General features: G+C 37.8%; 1 protein-coding gene across 2 annotated transcripts in view; it reads left to right on the forward strand.

The window, feature by feature from the left end:
- Positions 1–15,423, forward strand: part of CFDP1 (craniofacial development protein 1) — a 155,861-nt gene that overhangs the window by 121,887 nt on the left and 18,551 nt on the right. For both annotated transcript variants that reach the window (XM_007477399.3, XM_001367608.4), the window contains one exon: positions 9,520–9,678. In XM_007477399.3, coding sequence (XP_007477461.1) covers positions 9,520–9,678 — 159 coding nt within the window. The remainder of the gene's footprint in view (positions 1–9,519; positions 9,679–15,423) is intronic.

A 15,423-nucleotide genomic window follows, 5' to 3' on the forward strand; every position in this document is an offset into this window, starting at 1 on the left:
ACATCTATATAAATGATTCATTAAATCATTTCTGCTTAGTGGTCCACACTTAATACTTGAGAAGGAAAAACCAACCTTTCCATTCTTACCGAGGGAGAATACAATAAAGAAAGAAACTAGAGTGAGGGCAGACCAGAGTATGTCAAAGCCAGATTGGAGTGGGATGAGGGCAGGGAGTAAATTGTGAACAAGTCTCATTGTGGGAAAACATTTTCCATTATTGGTGACTTTATTTGACTTACATGCCAGGTGCCTCCATGAACCTCTCATGAAAACGTAAATTGCTATGGGTGCTTTTAGAATTGTACAAAGGATCTGTATTTCAGATATGTTCCTACATAATACATGCCACTAAGCTAATATTCCCATCATCGTATTTCTTCTATCCTCTTTGTTCTCTCAGACCCTTTGCTGACTGTCTCACATTTGGAGCTTCAACTCCTACTTTAGGACCTTTTAACAGGCATTTGTACTTCCTTCATGTCTGCTTCTTTGTTATATAACTCCATTCCCCAAGCCAGGTCATACTGTCCTTAGGAAGTAACAAATGTACACAACAAAGGCAACAAATCAGTAGAGAGAATCTTGTCTGGTTGTATATGATGGAAGAAAAAGAATTCTCTTTCAAAACCATTTAAAAATATTCATTGTAAATGCTCCAATACTTCCCTGAATCTGTGACCTCCTCCATTAGGACATTACCTTCATTCATAGGAACCACAATACATCCCTTGCCCTTGCCATGTAACCAGTTCATTTTTCCTCCTGTCATTCATTTCTCTAAGGTCATTTTTTATGCCTATTTTTCAAAGGTTCTCATTGGTTATACAGTATATTCTCTTTACACCCATCATATGCTTCTCTAATACCCTCTGTATGATAGTCGTTTTCAATTCCTTAGTTATTATTGTGTCCCTGTCTCACAACCATACTATAACCCATATTCATTGTAGCAACCTATAATTTTCAAATCCTTAATTCTGATTCCCATATCCTTCCAAAATGACCCAATTTGGTGCTCAAGTTCCTGTGCTCAGGATCAAAAGACTACCTCATGGAGAATCCATCAATTGTTCAATCTTGGTTTTTACATCCACAAATACTGAAGATTATTATTATTAAGTGGAGGATATCTAGCTGCAGATGGACTTTTGCTCTGAAATTCATTTTTTATCCCCATTATATTGATGAATAATAAAAGATAGACTAAATAGAGCTATTAATGACTGCCAAAGGAGTAATCATTTCTCTGGTTGACATTAAATACAATTACTTCATCCCCTTTTCTTGCTTTTCAAATAGACAGGGCATATTATTTCAAACAGCTCACTGAGTAAATGTTAATGTCCTCTATTTGTTATCATTTACTTGGGTACTCTTGGGTACTCTGAACCTTTGCTTGATTTTCCCCCAGAAATTTAAGAGATTTAAGATTCTGATAGCAGATACATAGAAGATAATCAGACCTAACAATGTATTTCTTTCTTTGGAACTAAGACATCAGATCACTTCCTTGAGACCTGAGGCTTAACTGATAATAATTCCATTGCTCATCCTCTTCCTGGAGCATTCTGGATTGGAACATCAGCATTTCTGAAGCCTTTTATGCATTTCCCCTAATATATGCTTAGTTGAAGGACCATATAGTAATATGCCAAAGTCCTTCTCACAAACTAGAGCTGGAATTTTGCAGATGAAGAGACAGAAGCCTTAGAGTTTAAGTAACTTGCCTAAGGTCATACATTCAGTAAATGACTTAGCAGGGCCTTGAATTCAGATCCTCTACCTTCAAACCCAGAGCTCTGGCCCTCTGAAAGCAGCCCAAGATCATGTTAGTTCTTTTGGCTGTCATACCACATCGCTGATGACTGTCAAGCCTTGGGATCACTGAAAGCCCAGATTTCTTGCAGAAATACCTTCTATCCAACCATGCCTCCCTCATCTAATGCTTGTCAAGTAAGCATTCTTCTTTTGTGTCCAAGTATGATCCCTATCAAATTTCTTTTTACTAAACACATCCCAAAGCTCCAGCCTGCCAAGATCTTTTTGGACCCCACTCTGTCATCCACTGCATTAAGTAATCCTTCCAGCATATCTGATAAGCAGGTCAGCTATGCCTTTATGCAAGTCATTGAAATAAGTGTTAAACAGCATCAGGCCAAGCACAAATCCTTGGATCACTCCACTGGAGACTTTTTGCTGTACTGACATCAAACCTTTGAATAGCTCCTCACTGAGCCCAATTCTGAATCTACCTAAGTATGATCATATTATCCCTGAATCTCCATCTCCTTAATAAGAAGAGTAGGAAATATTTTATCAAAAACTCTTCTGAAATCCGAGTCAACTCCATCCATCGCATTTTCTCCATTACCTAGTTTAATAATCCTGTAAAAAAAAAGGAAATGGGGTCAATCTGTCATAAGGTCCTCCTGATGAAAACTGCTGGCTTTTTGTCATAACTGCTTCCTCTGCTCAATGTTCTTCATTCTAGAAATTTACACTTGTCAAAGTCAAACTCACTGGTTATTAGCAGCACTCTTCTTTTTACACTTATTTTAAGATTGGTTCATTTGCTCTTTTTCTAATCTTCTAGAGGACTTCTTCCCTTTCAGATACTGCAATGGCTGTAATTCCATCTACCAGTTTTTTTCAGGAACTGATGATGTCACCTGTGCCAAATGACTTGAATTCATTAAGGGCATCTGGATGCTTTTCTTGCCTTCCTTATCTTGGGTATCAATTCCCAGTTAGTCCTTTTTGTTCTGTCACTTTCCATACAAAGGTCATTTTGCTTTACAGAGAAAACAGGAACAGCCTAAGAATTCGGCAGCTCTGCCTTCGCCCTGTTCTTAGTTATTTTCCTATCCACCTCAAGAAAAGGCCTATTTCCTTATTTGATCCTCCTTCTTTCTCCCAATAGAAATATTTTTTAAAACTCTTTCTGTATTCCTTGACTTTGCCTTGACAGTGTCAGCTCATTTAGAGCTCCACTGTTCCTGACACTGTAATTATAGAATGATAATAGTCATTCTGTTCCCTGGCCTTGCTTCCTTTGAACATTTGTTTTAATCTAGATTGGTTGGTGAGTTTACTATGCATCTGCATTGTCCCCTTCATACAAATCCTGTCTTTCCTCCCTTCATTACAATTGTTTTCCTTTATATCTTTGGAATTTCATTCTTGAGAATTTCCCATCATTCCTGGGCTGACTTTCACTAGGCAAAGACTTTTGGACTTCTGAATTTGCGTCCCAGGACCTGACATAATAGGTGCTTACTAGATACTTGTTAGTTGGTTAGTTGATTGATTTTCAATTCATTTCCTATAGTATTCTAAACTCTCTGCTTTTAATGGGTTACCCTAAGATCTTTCAAATAGAAAGTAGGGAATATTCTCTAACTTGGGCTTTATTTTTTATTCTCATACATCTATGCATTATCTAGAAAACATCATCAAGAATCATTATAGGGGGCAGCTGGGTGGCTCAGTGGATTGAGAGACAGGCCCAGAGACAAGAGGTCCTAGGTTCAAATCTGGCCTCAGACACTTCCTGGGCAAGTCATTTGACCCCTATTACCTAGCCCTTACCACTCTTCTGCCTTAAAACCAATACCCAGTATTGATTCTAAGACAGAAAGCAAGGTTAAAAAAAAAAAAGAATTATTATATTGAGTAGCAAATTATGTTGATTCTCAGGGTGAATCAGTGTTCCCTCATATGAGCTACAAAAAAAAGGAATGACTGCCTCTATGAATGACTATAAGGTGATTGGATTTCTTTGCCAAAGGACTTTTGTTCCAAATAATATACATTTTAGTGGTCATGGGAGTTATGCAATACCCAGCCCTGGTTCAGCATGTGATTCTTGGGACTCCTTCTGAGCCTATTCTCTCCCATGGCCAACATTCTGGCAATGCAGTGAGTTTGTCCCTGAAGCTCCATTTGAAGAAGCCCCCACTAGACATACTTATTCCAAACTTGGTTCAGCCCATGACTCCCAGGACTGTTTCTGACAGAGCTATCTCCCCACCCTTCCTTTATGCATTATATTCCTCCATTAGAATGTAAGTTCCCTGAGATCAGAAACTATCACACTTTTTGCTTGTGTTTAGTACTCACTGTGCTTAGTAAATGCCTAACACATAGTGTGTGCTTAATAAATGCTTTTATCTGTCTACATCTATCAGTTGATCAATTCATTGGTTTTTCTGATGCCATGTGTTTGAGGAAGGCATGTTATCAATAAATGCTAATGTCTCTTGTGATCTAATCTATATGTCCACCCATGACTTGTACCTATCTTTGTTATATCTACTCTTAGAGATAGTTTTTTAAGTACTCTTTGTATACAGTATCTTTTTTGTTAGGAAAACTCCACCTCAGTGGAACAAGTCCACTATCAAACTGCCCACTGTAGAATTTCTAGCTTGGAGGGAATCCCCACTCTCTCCTGACATCAAGCCAACCTGGGAAGGCAGCATTATTGAACAGGGAAAAGAATATACTAGACTTGAGACTTGGGAATGCTGGGCTCTAAATTTGACTCTGCTGTTAAATAGTTGCTTGACCTTGGGCAAGTGATTTAATCTCTGGTCAATAGTCTTATCCTTCAAAAGTAAGGATTGGACTAGATAGCCTATAAAGTCCCTTCTAGCTGTAATATTCCATGTGTCTAGTATATAAAACTGGCCTCCTTTCATTTAAAAATAATTAGGAAAAGGATATTCTATAATCTTCATCAACAATCATTTTCAGGGGGCAGCTGGGTGGCTCAGTGGGTTGGGAGCCAGGCCTAGAGAAGGGAAGTCCTGGGTTCAAATCTAGCCTCAGACACTTCCTAGCCATGTGACCCTGGACAAGTCACTTAACCCCCATTGCCTAGCCCTTACCACTCTTCTGCCTTGGAACCAATACAATAGTATTGATTTTAAGACAGAAGGTGGCAAGGGTTCAAAAAAAAAACAAAAAACCAACAACCATTTTCAGTAACCTTATAGTCCTTATTATAACAATAAAGTTATTGTTTTTAGCACCTATCATTACCCCACCCCTCTGTCCTGCTCCCAAAGCAAGCACTTCCTCCCTCAGCTCTCTCCAGTGATGGGGTGATGGAAGGAGGACTCACATCTTGAATTTTGCCCTCTGGGCACTCCAGCTGGAAACCTCCACCTATGCTAGTCCACGGTAATGCTGCAAATTGGGAGGAACCTGGATAAATAGATGAGGAAAATTATTAGAACGAGCAACTATTAACTTTTCGGTTTGTTTTTCATTATAATGACATTTCTTTAAAATAAATGTTGTTAGAAATAATTTTCCTTGCCTATAGGACTTAAAAAAAAACAGACCAGACTAATAAAATAAAAATATTTACTCTGTCAAATAAGGAATACTACCACCATTTTCTTAATTCCTAGACCTTTTAAGAGGGCCCTGTTGTTTCTGTTTGTTTGGTGGTTTGTTTTATTTTGGTGGTTAGGATTCTTAAAGACCAAAAAGAAAATTGTATACACTATCATACTCTTTAAGTTCTTTGTTAAAAGTGGAAGAGGGAAAAATATTCTTGAAAATCAATGTGATGTAACTACAAAAAAATACCAAAAATGAAAGAAAAAAAGATCTTTGGTGACTTTAGAGAGAGCAATTCAGTCATGTGGTGGGAATAGAAGCCAGATTGTAAGCAGTTGAGAAGTGAGTAGGAGGTGGGAAAGTGGGGGCAACAAGCAGAGTATTTTTTTCTTTTCTTTTTCAATTTATTATTTATTTTTACCATTAATCATGTAAAACCTATTTCCATATTAGACATGCTGCAAAAATTCAAGCAAAAAGAATAAAGTTAAGAAATTATACTTCAGGTACACTCAGAGTTCATAAGTTCTTTCTCTAAGATAGCATTTTTCATCACAAGTCTTTTAGATCTTTATATTGGATCATTGTATTAATCAAAGTGTTGTTGTTTAGTCATTCAGTCGTGTCCAACTCTGTATAAGCTCCCATTGACCACAGCACACCAGGCCCTTCTGTTAAAGTTTGTCCAAGTTCATGTTTGATGTTTCCATGACACTCTCCATCCATCTCATCCTCTACTGTCACCTGCCTTCAACTTTTACATCAGGATCTTTTCCAATGAGTCCTGTCTTCTCATCCTGTGGCCAAAGTGTTTAAGTGTCAGCTTCAGTATTTGTCCTTCCAGTGAATGGTCTGATTCAGTTTCTTTGCATATTGACTGATTTGATCTCTTTGCTGTCCAAGGCACTCCCAGAGGTTTTCTCCAGCACCACAATTCAAATGCATCAATTCTGCAGTGCTCAGCTTTCCTTATAGTCCAGCTCTCACAGCCATATAGGGCTCGTGGAGAAACCATAGCTTTGACTATACAAACGTTTGTTAGCAATCTCTGCTTTTTAGTATGCTTCCCAGATTTTCCCTAACTTTCCTTCCATGGAGCAAGCATTTTAAATTTCATTATCTGCAGTCACCAACTACAGTGATCATTGAATCCAGGAATATAAAATCTGACATTGCTTCCATTTCTTCTCCCTCTATTTACTAGGAAGTGACAATTGCCAACATTTTAGGATTGTGGTTGTTTTTTATGTTAAGCTTCAAGCCAGCTTTTACACTCATCTCTTTTACCTTCTTTGAGAGACTTCTTAATTCTATTTCACTTTCTGTTATCAGAGTGGTATCATCTGTATATCTGAGAGTATTGATTTTAGACCAAGTAGCTAAGTCTTTCAAAGTTGCATTGTTACAATATTGCTTAGACAGCTTTTTCTAGTAGTTTCACTTTGAAAAAAGGGAAAATATAGTATAATAACCTGAAGAGATAGAAGGGTCAAGTAAATTTTTTTTAAGGATGGACATCTGGGCTTGTTTTCTGGAATCCAGGGAGGTCAGTGGATAAGAAGAGATTGAAATGTAATGACTAAGAAGGACTGTTGAAGGAGCAGCCAAACTGCTAGAAAAGACAGGAGGGGATAAGTTCTAGAGCACAAGTGGGAGGGATTGGCCTAAGCAGGGAGAAAAGCCAAAGAAGAGGACAGGAAGTGATGTGGAGATCATTTCAAATGTACATTTGGGGAGGAGCTCTCAATGAATAGAATCAATTTTGTCCAAGGTATTAACTGAGTAAAAGTTACCAGTCTTGTTGGTATAATGCCTTGGTTCTACTCTGGTTCTTAATAGAAGAGACTGTCCTCCAAGAGTCTGAGATCTCTCATTCCTTGCTCACTTTTCATATACCATACACCACTACCATTAATTTTCCCTACTAACAAATGGCATTGGAAGCAGAGAGTTTGGCATCTATGTAAAAAAAAACAAAACATTAATGATTTATTCCTTTTGATTCATTTATAATTTTTGAGCAAATGAGATCCAAGTGATGCTTTCTTTAGGCAGGTACCTCAGAGTGGTATGCTTAAAGTGGGAAATATACATAGTGGGAAGTATGCTTAAAGGCTATCTTTTAAATTAACTTTATGTGATAGAGCACATCGACATCTGACTATCCCAATCATCCTTTTATGAGACTAAAGCAGCCAGAACTTAATACATGTAAAAACTGATGCTCCATCCCCCTGGAAACTTGAGATGGAAAGTTATGCAAGTGGGAGCTAGGAATCATATATCTGGAACCCACCTTCTGCAGCTTATCTTTAAGGGAAGGGAGGAAGAATCTGAGTGCCTAGAAACCAAGGGACAAGTGTACCATGTTCTAAGAGAAAGCTGCTGATCTCTTTGTCACAACGAGACATTCCTATTGTAAGTCTCCCAGCTGATCCTATAAACCTGTCATCTTTCTTGATTTAGCTTCAAATAAATGGCAGGTTATTTTTCTTTAGAGACCTGCAAATTAAGGAAGCATAAACCATGTTAAGGACCAAGTGAAAACAGATCTGGAAGCTTTCCCAAAAAGCAGTCACACAGGTGAAGTTTGTATGGTAAAGAGGATTATTTTACCCTCTTTCTTGGGATCCTTCTCTCTGCTCTGTTGCAAAAGCATTTTTTCTTGGACTTTCTAAAGTAATTTGTTTATAGCTTCCTTAGCAGGGGTAACAGTATAAAGATTTTGGAGGAACTAGAGACTATGTGTGAATGGGACTCAGTAGAGTGGCCATGCCAAAATCTAAATAAATTGGCAGAACTTTTAGGATAGAGGGAGTTTGCCAAAAGGGTAACAATGTGGTTCCCTATTTCCTCTAGGCTAAGATACAAAGCCCTACATTTGACATTTTCTGGGTTCAAGTCTGGCCTCCAGACACTTCCTAGCTGTGTGACCCTGGGCAGGTAATTTAACCCCAATTGCCTGACCCTTACTGCTTTTCTGTGGTAGAATCAATGCTTAGTATTGATTCTAAGGCAGGTAAGGGTTTTAAAAAACAAACAACTTTACCACCTAGCCCCTTTCTATCTTTCCACCTCCTTATACTTTACTCCATCATGCACCTTGCAGGCCATACAAATGGCCCTGTCCTCTCTCTCTAACACATAGCCCTCTGTTCTTCCTTTGTCCATGACTTTGCACTTACCATGCCTGGGATGCACTCCTGATCTCCATCTTATAGAATCCCTGGAGACTTTTTCCAGTGTTTTCCTCCGTGTCCCCACTCCCACTGTAGCTGCCTCCCTCTCTGACTGCTTCCTTATTTATTTTGTATACACTTAGACAGGTACACTCCCCCAGAAGAATAATAAGCTTCTTGAAAGCAAGCATCTTTCCATTTTTTGTATTTGGATTCCCAGCCTTTAGCACAGTATGGTTGGGTTGGTTTTCCTGTGAAGAACTTTTATGGAATTTTTGCCTTTCTGTTATTCTTAGATTCTGGGTATATGTCTTTTTTGGCTTATGTGGTAGAAAAATAATTTACATACTGAAATTGCAAAGCCAAGTACCTTACAAAATTTCTCTCATTTTTACCATCTAATTGTATTTTAGGTTTTTTTCCCTTTGCTCTAACTTGACTAGAAAACATCTTGCCTGCCAGTATTCAAATTAAAACATTTGGTGTCTCTCCTACAGCAAATAATAGCATCTTTAGGACATAGAACACAAGCTGAGCATTCACTGCTTTCAGAATTAGCAATATCTCTCACCTGAAGGAAAAACTCAGGGCTTTGCCCTCACCAATATCAAGAACAAAATTATTTCAGGATCCTTTTTAAAATATTTGCAAATATTTTTAATGTTGTAATTTGGCATTGTTTGTCTCGAAAAGTATCTCCTGCACCCTTATTCCTCATTTATAGCTGCCACTCTGATATGAGTTCCAACCTGATGCTACAAAGAGCCATTTAAAGCACATCAGTTTTAAGAAAATGTGATTTTCTTTCTCCATCTTGTTAGATTGTCTCAGTGGAAAAAAAAGAAAATCTATCTTAGGAGGAAATCTACCCAACAAGATGTAATTCTTTGTCCATGAAATAAAATATTAATACAAGTGTTTGAGTTAAGTTGATGAGGAGACTTCAGTTTCTTCACTGGATCCTTCTTTGTGTTTACTCTTTCTTTAGCCTGAAAAGACCAAGTGGCATGAGCAACCTTTTGGGAAAAATTGGAGCCAAGAAACAGAAGTTGAGTACCCTAGAGAAATCTAAACTGGACTGGGAAAGCTTCAAGGAGGAAGAAGGCATTGGTGAAGAACTGGCTATCCATAATCGAGGAAAAGAAGGGTAAGCTATGCAATATGTTGGATCCCTTTCATTCTTCTGAGAAACTGTCAGACTTAGCTCATAGAGTGATTTTTGTTTCTCACTGAAAACTTGGGCTGGATTCTATTGGGAGAATAAGCTTACCCTGGCTGTTTTAAAAAGTTGGGGTAGGTGTGGGAAGAGACACAAACTCTCTCAAGGTAATAGAGTTCCATTCATCTTGCTTAAGCTATAATGTTAGACCTAGTAAAATAAGTAGCATCTCCTAAAGAGCATAATTAATAAATAAGAATTAAGAGCAGACACTGGAAGTAGAGAAAAAATTGCTTTAGTTTTATTGAATTCTTTTGTCCCTTTCATAGAGCTTCTAGCTACACAAGTTCATGCTTCAACATCAGAACAGATAAATTAGTCAGGATTTACCACATGATCAAAACCTTTCATCTGTGCTATTGTTGTCTCAAGTTGGGCTGCAGCTGGGCCCTCTTGGACACACTCTTAAAAAAAACCCTTCGGTTTCAATAGGTTTTGAACAATGATACATGTAAAACCCAGTGGAATTACTTGTCAACTCCAGGAGGAGGGAAGGAGAAGGGGAGGAAAAGAATGTGAATCATGTAACCATGGAAAAATATTCTAATTTAATTAATTTAAAAAACACACACACACACAACAACCCTTGGTTTTAGATTGGTGGGGTACCACCTAGCAGGGTAATGTATAACATTCCTATACCATTACCTGAGTGCTTTTCTTTGTTTCTGGGTATAAACTTTCCATAGTATGAATGCCCTATTAATCAGAGGGTCACTTCTATTCCATAGTCCTTTTCCTGTGTTTGAAAACAGACAAAGAAATAAAGTCTGAATCTTTTGATGATGCCTTTATGAAAGAGAGGGAAGAAAGGAGAGCATATTTGTAGTATTTCTTCCCCATTTTCAAATATGCAGATGAACTTCCATTTTTGCCAGGAGAGGATCCATTCCAGATAATGTGCATAGTTTAGGAGTGCTTAGCACTCAGCCTAAATAGTAAATTTAATTCCAGAAGTGGTAGTCCTAGGTGGTCTGTAGGACTGTCATGGGAGAGCAGTTTTAATTTCATGATGAGGTTGGAAGCCAGATGATAGAGTGAAACAGTGAGAGGAGAAGAAAGGGAAGAAAAGCAGTGAGTGGAGATAATTTTTTCAAGAAGTTTGACTTAGAAAGAGCAGAGGGACAGAAGATGAAAATTAATAGAAATGGCAAGGTCTAGGAGAGTTTATGTTTTAAGGGCAGGGAGAACCTAGTTATGTTTGTAGGCAGAAGTGAAGGAACCAGGCAGATTAAAAATTAAAAAGATTAAAGATTAAAAAAGAAGAAATAGAAGTAAACATGGCAGCAGTCTAGATGCAGGACTCTTCCTCTCCTTACCACTTACCGATATAGACTACCTCAAAAAGCCAAAAAATCCCAAATTCATATGAACGAAGGGACTCTATAGTAGGGCACAGCATTGAAGGTACATGGGATTTGGGCATTTCCACACCATAAGGGGATGAAAAAGCTTCCACTAAAACACAAGCTGATCCACCCTCCCCCACGCCACCTACGGAGCCAGAGTTAGAGCCAGCACGCGCTAGAATCAGTGAGTGAACAAGAGAGGCACCTCTGGAGCAAGTGAGGGGCACCTCTGGATCCTTGGCAGCTGACTGAGACCACTGAGGACCTACCCCCAAGAGCAGCTAGAGCTGAGGCCCCAGCAGGCTGAGGAGCGCAGACCGTGGGCGCCAGCAGAGAGATAGCACAGAGAGGGGGCTGCAAACAGCTGAAGCTGCAGAGACACAAGAACTGGACTGAGCCAAAATCTTTGCTCCTTAGCTCCATACACAGAGAACCTGCCCATCTCACTCAGATTTCTAACTGGAAAGGAAAGGAAAGGAAAAACCACCACAGTAATGGCAAACAGTGCCCAGGAACAACAACTTCCCAACACCAACAAAAATAAGAAGAAGGGGTGGACCCTGGATAATTTTTAAGGAGGAAAAATCCAAGCTACAGAGGAAATAGAAGAGGAAATACAATAAATGCACCAAAACCTTCTCCTCCCCCCCCATATGGAAATTGTCCACAAGCTCTTGAAGAATTTAAATTGGAGGTTATCAAAAAAATGGAAACATTCTGGCAAGAAAAGTGGGAAATAGTTCAAAAAGAAAATACAGTTTAAAGAACAAGAACTCCCAATTAGAGAAACAGCTGGAAGCCACGAAAAGCAGGATAGACCAAACCAAAAAGGAAAACCAGTCCTTAAAGACCAGAATTAGGCATTTGGAAGCCAACAATCTTGCAAAACACCAAGAATTAATATAGCAAAGTCAAAAGACAGACAAAATAGAAGAAAACAGAAAATATCTCCCTGAAAAGATGATGGATCAGGAAAACAGAGCTCAAAGAGACAATCTGAGAATCATTGGTCTACCTGAAAACCCAGAAATAAACAGAAATCTTGACATCATACTACAAGAAATTATCCAAGAAAACTGCCCTGATGTTCTTGAACAAGGGGGAAAAATAGATATTGAAAGAGTTCATAGAACACCCGCTACACTAAATCCTCAAAAGACAACTCCCAGGAATGTAATTGCCAAATTCAAGAGCTTCCAAGCTATGGAGAAAATTTTACAAGAAGCCAAAAAGAGACAATTCAGATATCAAGGAACACCAATCAGGATTACACGAGATCTGGCAGCTTCCACACTAAAGGACCGCAAGGCTTGGAATATGATATTCAGAAAGGCAAGAGGACTGGGTCTTAAACCAAGGATCACCTATCCATCAAAACTGACTATATACTTCCAGGGGAAAGTATGGGCATCCAACAAAATAGAAAATTTCCAAGTATTTGTAAAGAAAAGACCTTAGAACTAAGTGGAAAGTTTGATATCCAAACACAAAGATCAAGAGGAACATGAAAAGGTAAATTAGAAAGGGGGGGGGGAATTTTTTTATGCAAAGTTTCTTCTTTAAGGGCTTCAATAAGATCAAATTATTTATATTAGTACATGAGGAAAATGTTATTTGTAACTCTCAAAAATTATATTCACTTTTATTAATTAAAGGAATCATTCACAGGAAGAGATTGGGGTAATAAGTGCTATAAGATGATATGCAAAAAAGAAAAAGGGAGGAGGGAATCGAAAATGTAACCAAGAGATACTTGAAGAAATAAAATAAATAGGATAATCTTCATCACACAAAGATATACATGGGAAGGGGTGGGGGAGGGGGGGAAGAATACTCTTATAAGAAGGAGAGGAAGATAGTGCTGTAAAGGATAATTTTAGCTTTGTGACTTGAAATCTAAATAATTGGTCGCCAGGGAAAATTCCCAAATAATAAAAAACCCAAGTCAGCTGGGAATTATGGTGATTTTAATTAATATAGAGAGAAGGAATTAAGGAAGAAAGAGAGAGAGAGAATTAATTTAAACTGCTCTGGCTCAGACTGAGCCAGGCAATAATTAAAGACCTTGGCCAAAGTGGCCTCCCTAAGCCCAAAGGAAAGGAAGTCAGTCTTATCACTCACCATGAGACTGTCTCCAAGGAAGCTGTCTGAGGAGGATCCTCCAGGCTGAGTTCCAGTCCTCACTGAACTGAACTTCGAATCTAATTTCACTCCGGACTGAATTCAATTGCACTCCCAACTGATTTACCTGAACTGACTTTTTTAGTCTCCTTTTAAAGAAATTTTCTTATGTTATCTCCCCCACATTTTCACATCTACCAATCATAGTAGACACTTTTTCCAGGACTGTCTATTCTTTAGTTCTCACCTTCTTTGATTAGATTTTCTCCAGGACTATCCACTCTTTAGTTCTCACCTTCTCTGTTTAGATTATATCTTCTGAGGTACTTTACACTTCTTTGTTAAGCTTACCTTTTGTGAGTTACTTGACCTTTTTGTGATTAATTTAACCTTTATAGGTACTTAACACCTTTTTGTATTAGATCTAAAAATAGACTTAGCTTAAGTCTTAGCTTCACTATAAGGTATGAGTTAAGTACCTTCAATGTTCAATCAGGAGTTTACAACTTTATCTTCCCCTAAAGTACAGTCTAATTAGGGCAAAGTAGTTTCCAAGGTCACTGTCTATTCCTGATTCTGTTAGACCAAGTATCTCCATTGTTACAATAAGGAAATAGCTAAATTAAATCTTCTAAAGTACAGTCTGAGTAATTTTTAAAGATTCACAGTGCTAATAGGTAATAGTTAAACCTTACTTTCAGTGAAATCGATTCTGAGAGGGAAGAACATCTAGATCCATTGGGGTATTGAATTCTATCTAACCCTACAGGGAAAGCGAAAAGAGAAAACTAAGGGGGGGGGGGGTAGGGGGCAGGGAGGAATACAAAAAGGGAGGGAAAGAGAGGGGGAAGGCAACTTAAAAGAACCTGAAAAAATAAGAAGGGAACAAAAAGGGAGGGGAAAGAAAGGGAAGCTTATTAAGGGTGGGGATTAGGGGGACTGATTAAAATTAAACCACTGGTTTAAAAGGATATAGCAAAAGAAGAAAGGACAGAACTAGGAGAGAATATCAAAATGCTGGGGAATACACAAGTGGCAATCATAACTTTGAACGTGAATGGGATGAACTCACCCATAAAACGAAAACAAAAAGGAGAGTGGATTAGAAATCAAAATCCTACCATATGTTGTCTGCAAGAAACACACTTGAGGTGGGTTGACACTCACAAGGTTAAAATTAAAGGTTGGAGCAAAACCTGTTGGGCCTCAACTGATAGAAAGGAGGCAGGAGTTGCAATCATGATTTCTGACAAAGCCAAAGTAAAAATAGAACTGATTAAAAGGGATAGGGAAGGTAACTACATCTGGATAAAAGGCAGTCTAAACAATGTGGAAGTATAGGTACTCAACTTGTATGCATCAAATGGCATAGAATCCAGATTTCTAAAGGAGAAATTAGTGGAGTTGAAGGAGTAAATAGATAGTAAAACTATACTAATGGGAGACCTGAACTTACCACTATCAAATTTAGATAAATCAAATAAATAAATAAATAAGAAAGAGGTAAGAGACGTGAATGAGATTTTAGAAAAATTAGAGTTAATAGATATATGGAGAAAAAGAAATAGGGACAAAAAAGTAATACACCTTCTTTTCAGCAGCACATGGTACATTCACAAAGATTGACCATGTACTAGGGCATAAAAACATGACAAACAAATGCAGAAAAGCAAAAATAATAAATGCAGCCTTTTCAGATCATAATGTAATAAAAATAATAATCAGTAAGGGTTTATGGAGAGGCAAATCAAAACTTAATTGGAAGTTAAATAATATGATTTACCAAACTTGGTTAGTTAGAGAACAAATCATAGAAACAATTAATAATTTCATTGAAGAAAATGACAATGATGAGACATCCTTTCAAAATCTATGGGATGCAGCCAAAGCAGTACTCAGGGGGAAGTTTATATCCTTGAGTTCATATATTAACAAATTAGGGGAGGCAGAGGCCAATGAATTGGACAAGCAAATCAAAAAACTTGAAAGTGAACAAATCAAAAATCCCCAGATGAAAACTAAATTAGAGATCCTAAAAATTAAGGGAGAAATTAATAAAATCAAAACTGAAGGAACTATTGAACTAATAAATAAGACTAGAAGCTGGTATTTTGAAAAAAACAAATGAAATAGACAAAGTTCTGATCAATCTAATTTTTAAAAAAGGAAATAAGAAAACCAAATTAACAGTATCATAGATGAA

The sequence above is a fragment of the Monodelphis domestica genome, chromosome 1 (assembly GCF_027887165.1).
Source record: "Monodelphis domestica isolate mMonDom1 chromosome 1, mMonDom1.pri, whole genome shotgun sequence".
In the NCBI taxonomy this organism is placed as follows: Eukaryota; Metazoa; Chordata; class Mammalia; order Didelphimorphia; family Didelphidae; genus Monodelphis; species Monodelphis domestica.